This window comes from Clavispora lusitaniae, assembly GCF_014636115.1.
Source record: "Clavispora lusitaniae strain FDAARGOS_655 chromosome Unknown tig00000038_pilon, whole genome shotgun sequence".
Classification (NCBI taxonomy): domain Eukaryota; kingdom Fungi; phylum Ascomycota; class Pichiomycetes; order Serinales; family Metschnikowiaceae; genus Clavispora; species Clavispora lusitaniae.
In genome coordinates, this window is record NW_027093976.1 from 1,783,124 (window position 1) to 1,801,355 (window position 18,232).

General features: G+C 43.9%; 10 protein-coding genes across 10 annotated transcripts; 3 read left to right on the forward strand and 7 right to left on the reverse strand. All coding sequences in view use genetic code 12, as the record gives it.

Annotated features, from left to right (window-relative positions):
• Positions 1–863: 863 nt before the first annotated feature.
• On the forward strand, positions 864–1,166 carry FOB63_001943 (uncharacterized protein; the record flags this gene model as incomplete). The annotated part of the gene is made up of 1 exon (XM_002617921.2): positions 864–1,166. The coding sequence occupies one exon, from the start codon at positions 864–866 to the stop codon at positions 1,164–1,166; it is 303 nt and encodes a 100-aa protein (XP_002617967.1).
• Positions 1,167–2,412: 1,246 nt separating this feature from the next.
• FOB63_001944 (uncharacterized protein) lies at positions 2,413–3,165 on the reverse strand (the record flags this gene model as incomplete). Its single annotated transcript, XM_002617920.2, has 1 exon — positions 2,413–3,165. One exon carries the CDS (start codon positions 3,163–3,165, stop codon positions 2,413–2,415), a length of 753 nt encoding a protein of 250 aa, XP_002617966.1.
• Positions 3,166–3,903: 738 nt separating this feature from the next.
• Positions 3,904–4,767, reverse strand: FOB63_001945 (microtubule-binding protein; the record flags this gene model as incomplete). Its single annotated transcript, XM_002617919.2, has 1 exon — positions 3,904–4,767. The coding sequence occupies one exon, from the start codon at positions 4,765–4,767 to the stop codon at positions 3,904–3,906; it is 864 nt and encodes a 287-aa protein (XP_002617965.2).
• A 1,108-nt stretch (positions 4,768–5,875) lies between these two features.
• On the reverse strand, positions 5,876–6,769 carry PEX4 (E2 ubiquitin-protein ligase peroxin 4; the record flags this gene model as incomplete). The annotated part of the gene is made up of 1 exon (XM_002617918.2): positions 5,876–6,769. One exon carries the CDS (start codon positions 6,767–6,769, stop codon positions 5,876–5,878), a length of 894 nt encoding a protein of 297 aa, XP_002617964.2.
• A 963-nt stretch (positions 6,770–7,732) lies between these two features.
• On the reverse strand, positions 7,733–7,972 carry FOB63_001947 (uncharacterized protein; the record flags this gene model as incomplete). The annotated part of the gene is made up of 1 exon (XM_066102201.1): positions 7,733–7,972. One exon carries the CDS (start codon positions 7,970–7,972, stop codon positions 7,733–7,735), a length of 240 nt encoding a protein of 79 aa, XP_065958495.1.
• A 1,112-nt stretch (positions 7,973–9,084) lies between these two features.
• On the reverse strand, positions 9,085–9,681 carry FOB63_001948 (mitochondrial 37S ribosomal protein bS18m; the record flags this gene model as incomplete). Its single annotated transcript, XM_002617917.1, has 1 exon — positions 9,085–9,681. The coding sequence occupies one exon, from the start codon at positions 9,679–9,681 to the stop codon at positions 9,085–9,087; it is 597 nt and encodes a 198-aa protein (XP_002617963.1).
• A 200-nt stretch (positions 9,682–9,881) lies between these two features.
• On the forward strand, positions 9,882–10,826 carry SIT4 (type 2A-related serine/threonine-protein phosphatase; the record flags this gene model as incomplete). Its single annotated transcript, XM_002617916.2, has 1 exon — positions 9,882–10,826. One exon carries the CDS (start codon positions 9,882–9,884, stop codon positions 10,824–10,826), a length of 945 nt encoding a protein of 314 aa, XP_002617962.1.
• Positions 10,827–11,357: 531 nt separating this feature from the next.
• NOP4 (mRNA-binding ribosome biosynthesis protein) lies at positions 11,358–13,508 on the reverse strand (the record flags this gene model as incomplete). Its single annotated transcript, XM_002617914.2, has 1 exon — positions 11,358–13,508. One exon carries the CDS (start codon positions 13,506–13,508, stop codon positions 11,358–11,360), a length of 2,151 nt encoding a protein of 716 aa, XP_002617960.2.
• Positions 13,509–13,828: 320 nt separating this feature from the next.
• CHL4 (Chl4p) lies at positions 13,829–15,187 on the forward strand (the record flags this gene model as incomplete). The annotated part of the gene is made up of 1 exon (XM_002617913.2): positions 13,829–15,187. The coding sequence occupies one exon, from the start codon at positions 13,829–13,831 to the stop codon at positions 15,185–15,187; it is 1,359 nt and encodes a 452-aa protein (XP_002617959.2).
• Positions 15,188–15,261: 74 nt separating this feature from the next.
• On the reverse strand, positions 15,262–18,081 carry VPS16 (tethering complex subunit; the record flags this gene model as incomplete). The annotated part of the gene is made up of 1 exon (XM_002617912.2): positions 15,262–18,081. One exon carries the CDS (start codon positions 18,079–18,081, stop codon positions 15,262–15,264), a length of 2,820 nt encoding a protein of 939 aa, XP_002617958.2.
• Between the last annotated feature and the right edge of the window lie 151 nt (positions 18,082–18,232).

Genomic DNA, 18,232 nt, shown 5'->3' on the forward strand with positions numbered 1-18,232 from the left:
GGGTGTGTTCTTTCTGCCAATCAGAGCGGCAGAATTACTTGAGTGGTTGAAAGTGCTTGGATTCCAGCAGTAAAACTCTGAAACGTTCATAAAATTTTTGACACCGGAGAAGTGTCGTCCACTAACTGAGAACGCAATTGGTCTTTCAGTCTAATAAACTGGTGCCGCAGTAAAATATCCTGTGGCATATTTCCATGATTTCACTTGAGACAAATTGATTCGAGCCGCCAACGAAATAATGAAATGCAGGTGAGTGTTCTCTGCAAGGAGTAGCCCTCTTTTTATTTTTGGCCGCTTTTAGTGGCTAGTAGAACAGTAGGCCATGGTTTCCTCTAAGTTTCATCCATCCCATGGTATGCATGTGTACTTTCACAGTTATTTTCTAGTCAATACACCTCGAGTTATTATTCTCTTTGGCCTTTTCATGATTCTTGTGGCATTATTTGTTTACTTGGAGTATGGACACAAAATGATTCTGGGCGTGGTACCCGAACTAAAATGTCGCTCAAGACAATATTGGTGGTGAGCGAGTACAATCGTGTGCAAACTACAACATTCACCAGTGTCAACAACAATATCTCATTCTTACACTGGATATGTTCCGATACATATAGGTAGTGGGATTTGACTTTATAGACTTATTAGTGAACTTTCTAAAGTATTCTAACCACAATTATCCAAACTGCGCATCAGCACCCTGCGTTCAGTTTTGTAAAATTCGAAGCTATGCATAGAGAGCAAGAAATTCCTATAAACTGGGTAGCGTTTTCATTCTGTATAGCATTCAATGCCACTTCAGTGCTTAGCTCTTTGCAAATTGTAAATTATGTGTATGCGGAATATCCATCTGTGAAGGTGCACGGATGTCTCTCCACATCAGAAGCTTTTCCATCTTTCTTAGGTTCACCATGTCTACCGCTTCAAAAGTCACATTTGCTGCCTCTTGCCTTTTTGCTGTAGGTTCTTTTATCTACATCAATGTTGAACAGAAAATCGAACGTGATAACTTGAGACAAGGTCCCATCAAGGACGCAGAGCGCATGCGTCAGAAATTATCCAAGAAACAGCTTGCCAATGATTTGGAGCATAAAGAACAGGCCCTTTTGCGAGAAAAGTATGAGCTGGTGCAACCTCTCAGTGGGGAAATTATTCGGGGAGAGGACTAGTCTCCTCTGTTTGTCATTATCGTGTACATAGAGAATAAAGTAAGACAACTAGACAATACTGAAAATGGGAAGGCGGTGGTGGCCGCCAAGGTAGTGAATAGGTAGAGACAGTGGAGATACCTTCCTTCATTTATAATGTTGAGGTATCAATGCAACTGAGGTGCTGAGATCAGATGATGGTGGACGGAGAAATATGAATGAGACATGTAGCTGAGGATTAAAGTTGATGGGACAGAGATGGAATCTTCATGCGTGGAGACAAAAAGGGCGAAGAAATCCCTTCCAAAAGAGTAGATTACTGAAGTCGGATTTGTATCGGCCGAAAAAGGCGACCCGACACGAAAAACAAAGATTCGAGACCAGTCCTGGAAGGTGTGATAGTCGGAGCATATAGATGGTTACATGGGTATTCTACCAATGTTGCAGGTCCGTAAAGCAGAGATTTACAAGAACGTTCAAAAATACTGTACAATACAAAAAATGTCTGTGTGCTTGGAGACACCCGTGGTATGGTCGTAAGACGCCAGCTAGATGTACTATGATACACTGGGGATTATAGTCCGCTTCATTATGCGAGCCATATCCGTCAACCTGCCTCAGGCGAATCACCAAAACGGGTCTTCGAAGAGAGGATGTTGGGCTGTGGGCAGCCGAGTCAGATCTTGGAAGGCTAATATCAGTATAGTTTTTTTTTCTCTTCTCTGCTCGGAATATATACTTGGTGTTGGTGTACGGGTCTTGTCCTACCCACTGACTGAATGGGCTGAATAATCTGTTTAAACGGGCAATTTCGGGTGGCTTCATCCCAGATCATAATCGGCTCAATGGCAGAACTTCGACTTCTTATTAATTTCCAATCTTTTGGTGTAGAATGTTCCTTACCGTGATGTTGTCTACAGCAGTTCGTGCTATGACATCCTGGCAGTTTCTTATTTATTCCTTTAGCATTGTAAGTCGTTGAACGAAATTGTCCAATCTACTAGAGATATTCACTTATATGGACTGGCAAAACAACCTATCCACTTTGATATGAAAAGTTTGAGCGCGGATATATGAAGGTTGCTGGTGGGCTGGTTTTGCACATGTGCTACCATGCTTTAGGTCCTCTACAATTATGCCTTCACTTCTTCTTCGATTCCTTTTCCCATAGAGCCTAATAGTTGATTCGACTCTGGTTTTCGTTTTTTTCCTACAGTCTTTCTTGCGCAGTTTGTATTGTACGCTTTGCTTCCTAAACATGACCATATTATTCCATTTTCCCTACGATCTCGTCGTCGCTCTCAGTCTCAGGCATATTTGCTTCGTCTCCCGTTCTCCCATCCAGGGGATCGCTTGAGCTTTCGCGGGAGTCACTGATTGAGAGCCGTTTGGAACTGGAGTTGATGGTGGTTGGCCGCTTGAACACCTCATCTCGGTTTTCTGTTAGTTCCTTTTTGATCTTCGGTACGTCAATGTATCCGCCAACGTATCCAGGCATTGGTGAATATGTGGACGGGATCAGCGACGGTGGATATTCTGAAATGGAATGAGCACGGCTCACAGAGGAAGTGTCTGCCATATCCACCGCGTACTCGCGCGTAGAGTCAAAGGAGTCTGTGAATCGAAGTTTCTCTCGCACAGAAACGTCGCTGTCATCGTGGTTTGGGTCTGTCATTCCCACGAGAATAGATGCAGCCTCTAGGAGCTGAACCTGCTGATGTTTGGATATAAGAAGCTTCTTTGTCATGTTCCATTCGGGCGTGTGCTCCCAAAGATGTTTGGCGAGCGACGAGATGTGCTTGTAGCCCTTTCCGCATGCCTCACAGTTCAACAGTTCTTTGAGTCTGCCGGAATCGCCCTCCGAAATCCGCCGGACAACAAGATTGCGGGGAAGTGATGGCACTGACGTTGAGAGTTTGTGGCCGTGATGGTGATGGCTGCCGTGTTTGTGGGGGGTTTTGGAGGCTACCGAATACGGCGACGCTGACGAATTACGTCTTGGATGATGGATGTGAGACATTGTGGAAAAAGAGCCAGGCTGCAAGAGAAAGGTTATGCGAAATTGCGGGGAACTGCTATTCGGAACGTAAAGTTGGTAGCGTAGGCGTAGGTATAGATTCAGACAGTTAGTTGGTCAAAAAAATTCTCATCGAGCTTTTTTTTTGTGGTTGCGGGCCTAGGTTTCTCGCAGGTTTTTTAGTGCGCAGCACCTCATCTGCACTGCGGCAGCCCAAAATTCATCACACGATAAGAAACACGCGTAAATAGGCCTTCTATAACAACTAGAGGTATAGATGGTGCAAAAGAATATCTGGGACAAAGCAAAATCCGATTCTTTGACCCTCGGGCGGCGCAGAAGATGTGGAGACATGGCGAGAGACATTTTCACGTGACCGAGTCTGGACATTTTAGCGATGCGGAAACTGGAGACTGCATTGCAGAAAGGGCCCTGTTTACGTCGTTATGCAGGCATGAGTCAGAACATAACCAGCACAGTCAAGAAACTGCCAGGGTATTCGAAAATGTCCTTACAGAGGTCTGGAGTAGACGTTTCCGCATAAAGTGCAAAAGAAGGAGGACCGTTGGTCGCAAGTATTGGAAATGAGGGATGGTGAATGAGAGATTAAGCATAAGGTACGAGCGTATGGAACATAAGGTGCGAAATGTGAGTATGGATGAGGAAACGCCAACAGTAGTATCTTATGCGTCGGACACAACATACCCGAGGAAGTGTCGATTCACAAAGGTTCCGTCCGTATCAGAAAGACTCCGTGTCGCCATCGGGAGCCTCAAAGCCCTTTTCTGTTGAATACAAAATCTCCTGTATCTGGCCCACAAGTTCCAACACCAAAGCCTCTGCACCAGAGTCTTGGATGGACTGAGTCAAAATCTCAATCTCACGCAACTTGTTAAAGTAAAAGTTGCGTTCTGTCTCCAAGCTTTCTGCCAGAAGACGCAACTCGGCGGCTTCTTCCCGAGCAGCCCGTAAATCGGCATAAGCCCGTGCCAGCTCGTCTCCAGCAGAGCTGGCGGAAACCACGCGGCGCGATTTTTCGCCCGTACTGCTGCCGCCCGAAACCCTGCCCGAACTTGCAGTAGCAAAGCTTCCGCTGCCACGGCTGCGCATGCCTATGGAGTTGGCCGGTGTTTTTTCGCTCGAGGCAACGCGCGCCTTGTCGCTGGCGCTGCGCGCTCTGTCGCCCGAACTGCGTATGCGTTCGCTCGAATTGCGTATGCGGTCGCTCGAAACCGCGCGCGGGTTTTCGCTTCGCGCCCCAAGATTGCCTGCACTCGCGCCTGTCTCCGTCCAGTACCGCTTGAACCATTGAAGGAGCTCCAAGTTGTCCTGGAGCCGGCACTTGATGAGCCGTTCGACCTCAATGTGCTTCGAAATGCCGTGCCGGTTGAATGCCGCTTGCAAAATCTTCATGTTTTGCCGAGCGTCGTAGTCGCTAAGCGGGTTCTCAAACTTCACTTTCGCCATGGGCACATCGCCATGAATGGCGTCCATAATTTGACAATACGCCGCTCCTGTTCCGCATTGTTCAACCCTAGAATAGGGAAGCCTGAACGTCGAATTGAGCCAATGCAAGAGCTCTGTGCGTGATTCTCCAATGGCCATAGAAAGAGGCTGAAGTGTTTTCGTTTGTTTCGCGAACGCGGCATGTGATGTAGGATCTAGCGACGGTCGACTCCAATTTGTATTGCACAATTTTGTTCCGTGTATGCTATGGTCTGTTTTTTTATTGGTCTTGCTTTATTCACTGTTGCTAGACATGTTGGGAGACGGGGAAATCCAAGGGAGACTTGCTAGCCTATATGATGCAGCACGTGTTGACCTTCATATTGACATTTCAAACCTCTACATGTCACTTAAAGTAAGAACTGAACGTCACTAAAAAGTAAGAGCGAAAATGTTGTGCAAAATGAATAGTATGATGTTGACGGTAACCCTTTTGCAAGCAGAGTCTTCTTATATAATCTGACGTCTACACACTATTGCGAACGCTTTCTTATTATTCAGAGTCATAATGTTGGCATTTATGTTGGCATTAACGTTGGTATTCGAAAAGCATTAACTTCATTTAACTTTGTTCTAAACATAAACTTATTATCCCATCTCCTTAAAATCACCATGAACCTCCATCACCCTTTTCCTCGGCTGTCTTGAGTATCAATCGCTATTATGAGAGCTCTTCCTCTTTACTGAAACCTTTCTCTTAAGCCGCTTCCATACCCGGGAGCGGCGTTTCTCTCTACCCTCCGCATTCTCATCGCTCGCAGACGACGACAAACCTTCCGAAAGAAGCGTTTGTCTGCTTGCTGTCGAAGATGACAATGAGTTTTGGCTAGTCTCTTTTCTCCCTCTAATTTTAGCATGATCGATAGAAGTATGTTTCTTCTCACTCCCGTAAAGGGAAACTTCTTTTTCAAAGCTGTTGATGGTAGAATCTGCATCTTTAGGGTTTTGTAAAGCTGCTTTTTCGTCGTCGTGTGCCAGTGCTATCATAGTGTCTCTTTCGCTATCTTTTTCGAAAGCACTATAACCCACGTTACTGTAATCCAGTTCCATGCTCTCCGCAAGAGACTGACCCTTGTCTTCACTTTGCTTACTGTAATTAGCTTCGGAACTGGTTTCCTCTCCCTCCTCATGATAGTCCTTGTCTTTCTCTGTTTCTTTGGCTCGAACACTGTCATCATCAATCTCTCGCTTTGGGTCCGTAATAGCATCAACTCGCGTATTGAGGCCGTAGACAACTCGCTGAACTCTGGCAAATCTCCTCAACTTGCTTTGCCACGTTATTGGACACTTGGTTTTGAACAGCATCCAGAAGCTTGAAGTCGCCGTTTTCGTGTTTTGACTCAACTTCTTTCGCCTTTTCCAAGAGCAGTTTCGTCACCTCTTTGCCCACTCTGCGAATCGATTCCAAGTTCTTGAGATGATCGACATCCGATACGGGAGAGCTCAATGCCAGGGTGAAAGTTGTCTCCGGCGACTTCACCTCGAGTCTTTGTGTGACAATCTTCCCACTGCTTTCCTCTTCACCGGTGCTTTCGGGCGAGTCGAATTTTTCACTGTCCCCTTTCTTATCTTCCTTACCTGCCTTTGTCCCCTGTGAGTCCTTTTGGCTCAGGAACAAAGTGCCATGCTTCCACATGGTATATTGAACCATGGACTCAAAGGCCGCCTTGTCTAGACGAAAGAGGTTGGCCAGATCCACGTTCAAAGGCGAGTCCGGTTCTGGATCATCTACTAGCATCAAAATAGCCTCTACTAAATGTTCCAAGTCCCACGCAGGCGACCAAGAATCACTCTTCAAAATGTCTAGGCAAATTTCTCCAGTTGTGAAGTTGACGTTTGGATGATTAATCGGCGTGTCCTTGTTAAAGCGGATGGTGGGTGGCTGAAGCGGATATGTAGAATCTGTAGTGATGTCTAGAGTCCATTTCCCATTATAGTAATAGTTGCTGTCTTCCCGCGTAGGCTTTGCAATAACTGCTTTCCAGTGGTGGAGCGAAGACTCCATATCTATTGGGGCCAAAGATAAGATTTGGTGGTTTGCGTTCTGTGGTGGACTTTTGGCGAGTTTTTTGATCTCCGTAAGAAGCCGCTTTTCTGCCATGTTGCTATGAAGGGTGAATGTAAATCTAAAGCTTTGGGATAAATGTGAGGTTTCGGGAAAAAAATTTTGCTGAGTGAAGAATGCTTGTGATCAATTGAACAGTTTCGTTCCAGGCTGGGCACAATTGTAAGCTTGATGACACACCCGTACATCTCGCTTTTAGGTTCTGTCTGCAGGCAACGCTGGACATGCATGACGATAATGCTTTTTTTACCCCATTGGCGACGCATAATGACGCGAACTGGAGTCATGCAAAGCCTCTTTCCGCTTAAGGGCAGAAGCGATAACTCACGTGCTAGTCATGGCACTAGCAATCCTATTGTGGGTATATTTTTCTTGTAATTCAGGCAAAGCAGAGGTGGGGAAATCGTAAGGAAATCGTAAGTAAAAATGGTAAGAAAAATGAAAGCAAATGTGTACTAGAAGAAAGACGCACGAGCAAAACTGTGTATCTGAGAATTGTAAAGGTTAAACTTGTATGGGCAGTTTGCAGATACTTCGAAGCGATTAGATAGCGTCCTTGCTTCTTTTCTGTATTTCTTTTGTTTGCTTTGTCGCATCCGTAAAGGTACTTTAAGGTGAAGATTTGTACCGAGGTGAGAAATAGGAAACTCCGCTCATTTCATTTTGTAATGTTGAAAAAAGTCCAAAACTGGGTATAAGACAAGCCTAGGTTTTAGGGCAGGTATGCTCATGGTTCTGCTTTGAAGGGTTTGTTATCGATGTAGCACCCAAGCTGTTTCATCCAATGTCAACTTGCCAAGTCAGCATTAATCGCATCCATTCCTGAAGTATCACCTTGGCTGATCTCCTTGGTGAAGCCTTGCTGCTCGAAAGCAGAAATTGTCTAGTTCTTTCACGCCTTCACTAACTGGTCTCAATTGTCCTACAGTGGCTACAATTCCGGCGCTCGCTCAGTATCGTGAAAACTTCATTCCTGAATATATATGGTGGACACCACGCTTAGTTCTTCAAGTCCTTGATCTCCTTCTCGAGGTCGTTGACGGCCTTCTTTTGCTGCTCCAACTTTTCCTTCAATTGCTTCAATTGCTCGGACTCGTGCTTCTTGATGTAAGCGGCCTCTTGAGCATGTTCTCTGTCCTTGAACGAGTCGGTCTTGTTTGGGGTTTCAATTCTGGCCATACGAGAAACAGAAATGTTTCTGGCAGCGGAAACTCTCTTGGTGGTCAATTGTCTCAACATTGTGTTTGTTCTGATAGATGAAAAAGAGGTGGAGGAAAGAAGGCGCACTTGGGGTCACCCATAATTCTTATTGGCTGGAGTGTGCAGGATATAGAACCTTTCGTTTCCATACCATAACCACTTGAATGATGTGTAATATTTAGCATCTGGGGAGTGAAAGTATAGTTAGGTGACGCTTCCCACGGTTGGGAAGAGACAAATTGGCTTTTGGATAGAGAAAGTGCCGTAATCAGAAGAAGCATTATCCTATTTTGTATTGCATATAATACATGTCCGAGGTGGTGGAAGTTCCGGTTTCCCGTGTGTTAGCCTAAGAAAACGGCCCAGAACCTCTCTCTCATAGAACATTATGAGGTAGAATAAAAAATTGTACTTGCTGTGACAAGCTTACCGTAAAAAACTTTTGCCAGTACTCTATTTAATCAGTCGAGAGAATAGACGTTATGAAAACCCTACAACGGGAATAACAATTCTCTATTAGAATGGTGGGTATGTTTAAATATGTACATGATGTAGTCAAGACTGTCGATGGTTGTATGTAAAGATGATCTTAAAATGATTGAAGGTGTATTAAGATCGTATGTCCAAGATGGTTGAAGTGTATTAACAATGATTGTATGTTCAAGAAATTGATGTTGTATTAAGGACTATCGTTGTGTTCCCGGGTTATGCTGTATCCAAAGGTGATTCTGTTGTATTTGGCTTTCAAGAGTAAATTCCATGCACAATTGCAGATACACGCCAGTAAAGCCGCAAATGACCCTATTTCGCTACGAACTTCTACTTTTACGTACCTGTAACGATGTGATTAGCTGTTTCTATGCTTACTAATTCTTGGACTCAAATGCATCACAAATATACGTCACGATCTCGATTTGCCGTTCCAGTTGTTTGATGCTTTTTATCTTTAGGCTTCCCTTACTAGCGTAAATTACGCTTTCACGCCTCTAAAACCACTTTTTGAATGCCTAAGAAATGGATGCAAATTCTCCTATGCATCACGTCTCATACTAGCTTGAAGTTCTTTTTACTATGGCGCTCTTGCATTTTCTCGCTTCTTGGCCTATTGTCCTACGCCATCTTTCCGTTAGTAAAATTTCTATGTACATTAATTACAAGATACGTTTTGGCATGTATCTGGCGTGTCTGTGGGTTGTCGACAACAAGCCGACGCTTCTAGCTCTCTTGATTGCAATGCCCAACTTTTTCTGGTTTTTGGCGTTGCACCCAGTCACCTCCCGAGGCAAGATCTGGCCCGTAGAAGACACAAACCGTGATAAAATCTCTGGCATCGAGTACAAATCGAGCGGGTCGATGCCTGTGCGGACGAAAACATCATTTTCGCCATTTCTGTAGTTTCTGGCAGGGTCACGTCTGCGCTTTTCCCATTTCGCTTCCATGTCCAAGCGATCCATCGAGAAGTCAAATGGATCGTACAACTGACCAGCAACAAAGTTCTTAGAGAAGTTCTTTGCAATAGAGATTGGAGGGCGGCCTGTTTCTTGCAAAGATCTGGCCAATCCCACCACTTTCTTTGTAATGGCGCTTTCGTTGGACTCAGACTCGGCCCATGCTGGAGTTTTCATTTCTGGGCTTGACGGAAGCACTTTGCCCGCAGCTAGCGAGCGCGAAAAAGCGGACATGGGCGACAGGGAGAAACATAATGCCGCCGGTGAAGAAAACAGCCTTTTCTGGAGAAGCCGCAACATGGTGATTCCGGTAAAGATGTGTGTGAGAAAAGATGGAAAGAGAGAAACGAAAAACGGTGTGTGCGTGCGCCGCCCAAGTCTCACCGCCAGTCCATACTATCTGCATTGTGTAATCTTTGGCTAGCTTCTTCTCTTGCACCGGTTTTCCGTTCATACACCAAAAAAAAATCACATACTCCCCTTTTCAGTCCGAACTTACCATGGGAGAACGCGGTCCCGACCAGTGGTTGGACCAGATCAAAAAATGTCTGTCGCTCTCTGAGTCCGACATGAAACAGCTCTGCGAGCTTGTGAAAGAGCTTTTGATGGAAGATTCCAACATCCAGCCTGTGCAATCGCCCGTTACTGTCTGTGGTGATATACACGGCCAGTTCCACGACTTGTTGGAGCTCTTCAAAGTTTCCGGTGGCTTGCCTAGCGACGACAACGCTACTAACTACATTTTTTTGGGCGATTACGTGGACCGTGGATACTTTTCTTTGGAGACATTCACGCTTCTCATGGTGCTCAAAGTCAAGTATCCAAACCGTATAACGTTGGTGCGGGGTAACCATGAGCTGCGGCAAATCACCCAGGTCTACGGTTTTTATGATGAATGCTTGACCAAATACGGCCTGACGACGGTTTGGAAGTATTGCTGCCAGGTGTTTGATTTCTTGACGCTTGCGGCTATCATCGACGGGAAGATCTTGTGTGTACACGGAGGTTTGTCTCCCGAAATCCGCATGCTCGACCAGATTCGTGTCTTGAGTAGAGCACAGGAAGTTCCGCACGAAGGTGGTTTTTGTGACTTGGTTTGGTCTGATCCTGATAATATTGACACTTGGGCGGTTTCGCCGCGTGGTGCAGGCTGGCTCTTTGGTTCCAAAGTTAGCCGTGAGTTCAATCATATCAATAACTTAGAGTTGATAGCCAGGGCCCACCAGTTGGTTATGGAAGGCTTCCGTTACCATTTCAAGGATAAAGATGTGGTCACTGTTTGGTCAGCGCCAAATTACTGCTACCGTTGTGGTAATGTGGCGAGTGTGATGCAGGTGGATAGCGATTTGGAACCTAACTTCAAGATCTTCAGTGCGGTTCAAGACGGTGACTTGGCAGCGAAAAACAACACGGCCAAGCAACAGCGCATAGACTACTTTTTGTGAGGCCGATGTCGTCTCACTCTTTGTGGCTCTGATTTGACGCTAAACCCTTGAATGTCGGATTCTCGGATTTAGAACTACGCATGAGGAAAAAGATTGTTGTTGTCAGTTACTGGTGTTGTTTCCTAGATCTTTAGAGTTTTGTGCCTAGATTATGGACCTTGCTTGGTATCAAATTTTTGGCCTGAGTCCTCCACACGCCCTGCGTCTTCATTTCTTCACCTGGCTCTTTGAGTTTTTCTTCCAAGCCTCAAATTTCTCATCGTTTGGTTTCATCATGGCTTGATCCTTCATAATTGACTTTCCTAAAATTGATTGACCATAATGCAAGCCTCGTCTCCTGATTGTGCCCTTCCTGTCTTTCATGCCTAATGATTACGAACTGTTCCTATGTTTAATTGCATTCCGAGCGCTTTGCGCTTGTTGCCTAAATACACTAGTTGTAATGTATTCTGATTCAGTCTTTGTTAGTAAGGTTATTTCTTCTTTCCCTGGTTTTTACGCTTGATCTATTGCAAAATGACTATTTATTCACTAATTTCTCTTCTTGCTTCTTCTCTTCCGGCCAATAATGTTCTTGACATTGTCGGAAAGTCCACTTTTCTTGTCAGATTCTTTTTCTCCAGTTTTAACCTTCGAATCTTTCTCATCTTTGCTCTTGGCTCCTTTATTCATGTTTCCTTTCCTCGAGGGACCTTTTCTTTTCTTGTTCTTTCTTTGAGATTGTTCTTCTTCGTCTTCCTCTGCATCATCGCCTTCTCTCTTTCTCTTGTTTTGACGGGCCATGAACTCCTTCTCCTTTCTTCTCTTGACGACTTGTGCATTTTCAATCGCAAATTCGACAATCAACTTTCTCTTGGTCAAACCATCAAGCGAAACAAGCTTCTTCTCTTCTTCTGATAAGCCCTCCAAAATTTCTTGCGGCGTAACTTCGTGTGCATTCAACCACCGAAGACCCATCAATGCAGACTTGTGATCTCTGAATTCGATGAAACCATATCCTCTACTTCTTCCAATTTCACTGTTGCCCTTGACTTCCATAACGACTTTAGCTTGTTTGACAACACCTTGTTTCTTGTTCTTCTTTTTCTCTTTCTCGCCCTTTTCGTTCTTATCGTCACCCACCATACCTTCTGCCTCATGTTTCAGTTTCACTGAACGACTGATTTCTTCTTTAGACAATGGCTGTCTCGAACCTTCTTTCACTTCCGTTGCAAACTGGACGACTGCTTTACGACCCAAGGCTTTGAGCGCTTTGCCGGTCATAGCACGAGGAAGATTTCTGATGGCCAATCTAGTCAATGAAAGATGCAAAGTGGCATTCTTGTTCAACTGCTGGACACGCAACTTGTAGGATTTTTCTCTGAGTTCCATATCTGTCTTCGTTATGAATTGTGCCAACTTCGAATTTTCAGTGATACGTCCTTCGTTCAACAAATACAAGTTTCTTCTATCTCTGTCACCTTTGTCCTTTCCCAAGACTTCTTTTCTCTTTTCGGTGTTTCTTTCAGCTAACTTGGATGCAGAATTTCTATCCACAGTAGCAGCAATGGATAAAATCCGACCTTGGTACACATAGGCAGGAGAAACGTCGTCTGAAATCAACATCGACGTATTCGAAACCTCTGGTGCATTAGACAAACAATCGTTGTATGCTTCTGCTGTCTTGAAAGCTACAAATGCTGATCCTCTGGCAACTCCTGTCATTTTATCAACCACTGGCAATGCATATTTTACAGGCCCAAATTGAGAAAAATGTTCTTTCAACGAGTCCTTGTCTGCATCATACGGTATGTTTCTAACGAATACAGAAAATGCTTCTTGAGTGTTTTTCTTCTCGTGTTGTTTGACATCTTCTTCCTCGTCTTCTTCTTCATCATCGGACTTCATGTCATTGAGCTCGTCAAAGTCATTTTCTTCCTCTTCCTCGTCCTCTTCGTCCTCTTCGTCTTCGCTCTTTTCATTTTCGGATTCCTCCTCTTCTTCCTTTTCTTCCACAGCAGGTCTCTCTCTTCCAGTAGATTTGAATTCAGGCTTTTTCTGTTCCTCTTCTTGGATCAGCTCCCACTTGGATTTTTCCACTGCCAAATCCACAGCCACTTCTCTTCCATCGATCTTTAATCCCACGCTTTCCTTCACTGCTCTTTCTGCAGCAGCATGTTTTTTCATGGTCACAAAGGCAAAACCTTTCATCAATCCACCTTTCTTCGCTGGAATGTAGGCATCATGAACTGCACCGTATTTCTGGAAAATGTTTCTCAAGGTGTCTGGAGACTTGCAAGACCAGGGCAAGTTTCTGATGATAAGACGAGCTTTTCTTTTTTCCACGGTCTCCCTTGGGGCGCGTGTTTCTTGTGGGGCTCCCTCTTCCTTATTTTTGTTCTTTCTGTCTCTTCTCTTGGCAATATCGACTCTAAGGAAACGACCCTTGAATTTTTGCTTCTTCGCCTCCACCAATGCAGTCAAAGTATCTTCATCCATAGGAAACGAGACAAAGCCAAAGCCTCTAGATTTTTTTTCTTCGTCGGTAACAATCACCGCATGTTTAACTGGCACAAACTGAGAGAAATATTCCGAGAGTTCTTCGTTGGTAGCATCTTCTGGGATTGATCTCACGAACAAAGTTCTTCTGTCTAAATTGTCGTCACTTTTGACTTCTTCTATTTTGGCTTCGTTGTCTGACATTTTCGAACAAAGTATGCTAGACTAAAGAAGTGCGATGAGATGAAGCATCGCACATCGAAAAAGTCTCTGCCATGCATATAGGGCCAAACACGATACAAAACTAAATTATGGGTACATGGAATAACTAAGAGAAGAGGTGGAATATGAAGGGAAAGCAGCTTGTAATTTTATACAATTTCTGAATACGTAGACAAAATTTCACATCTTTTCCTTCTCAGTTTTGTATGCTTACCTCTGATCAAGCATTTCTGTGATGATACTGGTGTACGGGTGCTTCCCCGCTTACATCAGGTAAACATTAAGAGGTCTTGTGCTTATCAATGGCCAAACCTAAATTCAGCAACATTTTGCCTAATACATATGTGCCAGTTCTATCGAAAAAAGTTCTAGCGACAGTCTTGTTGCGTCTCCCAAAATCCAGTATCCTTTCGCTTGTTCTGCTTTGGCCACAACTCAAAAACACCCAGCCGTTATTGAGAGACGCTAAATTGTCCCAAAAGGAGTACAACCGGCTAGTTCGCGATGCAGCGAAACAGATGCGGGCCGAAGGATCCAAGTGGAAGAAGGCAAAGCTTGTGGATCGCATCTTGTTTGAGTACTGGCCCAACGGATTGAATTTGCTTCAGTTAGCCCAGATCGATTGTCAATTGATTGTTGATAACCCAAACGCATACTACTGGATTCTGTCTACTGTGAAAGACGCCTGGGGCACCCAGGCATCACTTTCTTTGGATCCGCTGCTGTTCTTGAACCGTTTGGCCAGGGAATTGGGCAAGATGTTCATGTCGTACATTTACGTTTGTACACACCCCAATATGCCATTGATTCTTATCCGAATCCAGGTGTTTGATCTTCTTCCCTTTGGGAGACAATCCTCTCGGAATCCGGAGATGCAGAAGTCGCATATCACCTCACACAAGCCTTATTTTTTGGCTGTGCCAATGAATTCCCCACATTTGATCCACAGCCCAGGAAACGACCTTGTGTCTGAAATTGTCCTTCAGGTTGTCGAATCCAGCTTATCCAAATCTCCAAGAGAAGTTCTCCGCTTGGAAACACCATCATCTCAGAAAGCCGTGCGCTCTCTTGAGTCAATGCATATCCTTAAAGGATGTTCTCGATTTGCAAATAGTATGGGCCCATGGATCCCGTATGCCGACGGAGAAGCGGATATTTCACCTTTGGCATCGTTGGAAGACCATCCTGTGATTCTGAGCCAAAGTGAAGTATGTTCTTCTGCAGAGGAAAAACTCTTGAAGTCCGCCAACATTCGTTTTAAGGGTACAGCGTCAGGCACAATCAAATCTGATGTTCTTTTCGAGGATAACAAATCACTTCGTAAACGGAGAAAGCTGCACACGGAAGATGAAGAAGGTCTACCTCCAAGAACAATTAGGAAAAGTCAGTTCGCTTCCATCGCCCCAATTCGCTTTGCTGAGTTCACTATACAAAATGATCTCCCATCGGATGAACACTCAAATGAAGATGCAAATGGTCCTTCGAACGTGATCTTAAAACTTGTCGGGAATGACGTTTTCGCTGGCCTACATGAGTTAGCAACAAAATCTACAGACCCTAAGAAGCTGGTCGTAGATCCAAGTAAACTACCGGGTTGGCTTACTGGAGAAGAAGGAATCAGTTGTGGGTTTATTAGAAACGGCATCTTTACCCTGGAATGAGAGACTATCTCTGCTAGCATCAATATCTGCAAACTTAATTAGGAAATGAATACAAACGGTATGGGATATTTAATTCAACCACCATAGCCAAGTCGAGACAAGTATCCTGCTATCAACTCTAGGCTGTCATCATTATGCGATTGCGCCGTTTTGCGTATTTTAACTAGAGCGTTACCATCCTTGTTTTTAAAGGCCTCTTCGGCTGCTGGGCTATAATCTCCGTTTTGGAGGTAAAGATCGATTCTTTTCAAGTAGTGCGATTCGGTACATTGTTCAATGTAGCTCGAAATAAGCTTGCGTGGCGCTCCGTAAACAAGACAAGTCTCAGCAATTACTTCAAATCCAATAGGCGATTTTAGCAGAGCACTTGGATTGGGGTTGCTTGCGGTTATGAACCTGTGTAGGCTGTCAAAATCACCTGCTTTGCAGTAGACTTCGAGAACAAGATTCCAATATTTCTCTTGCAGAAACTTAAAGTCTTTGACAATTTTTGATACTGGTTTGAGCTGGTGCATCTCGATTAACTTGATGATAATTTCAGCCACGGACTTCCTTTCGAAAAATGATTGTTGATAGGTTTCCGATAGCCTTTTCTTTAATTCGAGAACTTCAAGCTCCAAATGAAGCTGTTTGCTGAACTTGCGACTGCCCAATAGGCTCTGAAGCTTCGTCTTCTGTGTTTGGTAAAGTTTCTCAAAAGACTCTCCCTGTGATATTGACGATTCTTGAAGGTAATTCTTCAACTTTACTTCGTTACGGGCAAGTGTCTTGTTTTGATGTTTCAAAAAAGCATCGAGGGATTTCGGTGAGTATTTTCCAATATTCTGCTCCCAAAAATTCCCAATCAAATCCCCGTTGATGAACAAGTTTTCTTGGAATAATGCACTTATTTGTTCATCCTCAGAGAACTCTTCGAGAGAAATGTCTTTGATGATGCTCTTTTGCTCATTTTGGTTCAATACTTGGAAGAACTGGGCAATGGAGAGCTTGTCTTTCAAGTACATGAGAATTAGCCGGCACAAGTCAAATTCACTTGACTGAAAGCATTTTATCATAGCCAATTCAATCTCTTCGATTTGAAGTAGTTGATTCACTCTCCTTATTGTGGAAGGCTCCAAATTTATAAGAAGCTTGCATAAGTCGGATCTTCCTTCTTCATATGCAACTTTTGATATTTCGGACACCGATATGATGTTTCGATTCGGGTTTGCCCTATTTTGGTTGTGAGAGGACATCAACTTTTTGGAAATAATTTTAAAAAGATTGATGTCAGACATGTTGAGCTCTTTTTTAATCTTGCTGCAGCACCAATGTACATATACCAGGCTTCTGGAATCCTCTAACTGCAACAAGTCAACAATCTTCAAAGCTAATAAGTATTGAGACCTGTTCACAAGCATCTCTACTATTGTGTTCCAACCCATTTGCTCAATCTCGGCATTTGTAAGAAATAATCCAATCTCAGGCGAACGAATTTGATTAAGTACCTTTACCGTATCAAGGACTCTTAAATATTTGTCTGAGTCGAAGTACTTTTCCTCGTAAATTTTGCCAAAGGAAACAGCTTTCAAGATCTTCTTTTGCCATGCTGGCAGAAATTCATGAAGGGCAGCCTGTAAGCAACCATCCATAGCTGCACTCAATGAGTTTTCAGTGTTCAAGAAGGAAATATTCGTGTACGCCTTGGAAGGTTGCAAAGCTAGTTTATCAATGCAATCGAGTAGGATCAGAGATGGATGTGAGGAGCCCATTAAATGAAGGTTAATGCAGCACTCAGGGATTCGACTCAAAAACTCTACTTTGTTACCAGTGATAATTTTCAACCCATCTTTTTCTGATTTGATCACCGGAATAGTGAAAGACAAATCGTTGTCGGTGCTTTCGTTCAAGATCGCACCAATGTCAAAATCGTCTTGCTCTATAATATCATAGAAAAAAGATATGGATTTCTGCCCTGGCCCAATGAGTTTGATTTCATCTCTTAATGACAATATTATCGCATCATTCCCAGCCCATTCCATCATATACGGGGCACTTGATTCGTTGGAAGTGTCGTACTCAAGAAGAATACGGTCAAATGTTTTCGTAATGACAAAAATTCTTGATCTTGTTGGGTTGTGTAAAGCAATGATCGCACCATCTGGAGAAGCAGCAACCAAAGAGAACGGTCCATCTGTTAAGCCCTGATCTACAAAGCTATATGCTTCTTCTAATAGATCAACACTCACAAGAAATACGGTAGTATCATAGCTCAAAAGACAATCGAACTTCGAATCAGTGATGTTTACAAGTGCCATGGTGTGGATTTTGGACTGATTTAGCCCCGAGGGAAACTGGATGTCGTAATTTGTAAAGGAATGCAAGTCTGACACGGTGATTCTATTTCTGTAACGTAAAACAAGGAACCGGCCCCAGTTTTGCGCTTCGATCACCAGAAATGGTTCTTCAGTCTGGTTAGTTTCCAAGTTGGTGATAACATATTTGGGAGCATCACTATCACCACTTTCGGACTCTGAATTTAGTTTCACCAAATCATCCGTGTAGCTATACTCGTTGAAAGAGCCTTGGAAGTCTGTGTAAAGGCGATATTTGCGATTAGCCAAAATGACGAGAAGTTGCTCGTTGTAAAAGCAAAAGTCAACAATATGATCTGACGGCGATGAGTTGTAAACGAGTGACCATACTTTGTTTCCGCTGAGGGTGTAAATATCAATGACATGGGGATATGAGCTACCTTTGGCGGCTAGAGCCAAAAGTGTCGTATGAGTAGAAACTGCCACACGAAAGTTGGAGTAAAGATTGTCTATCGGCCATTGCACAGAGTCATAGCATGTCTTTATGCTGTAGTAGACATTTTGTAGTTTCTGCCACCCGAGACTTGGGTTGGTAAGCATATTTCTGCCAAGATAGAGAAGGCGTGGTTAGATTAAGGTTAGGTCTCTTAAACCTGTGTGTGCGGCACGTGACCCACTTTTGCCTATCCTGCGAAGCTCTGAGGTGCTGTCTTGAGATAAATCACTGATTTCAAGGTTTTTCCTTCACTGC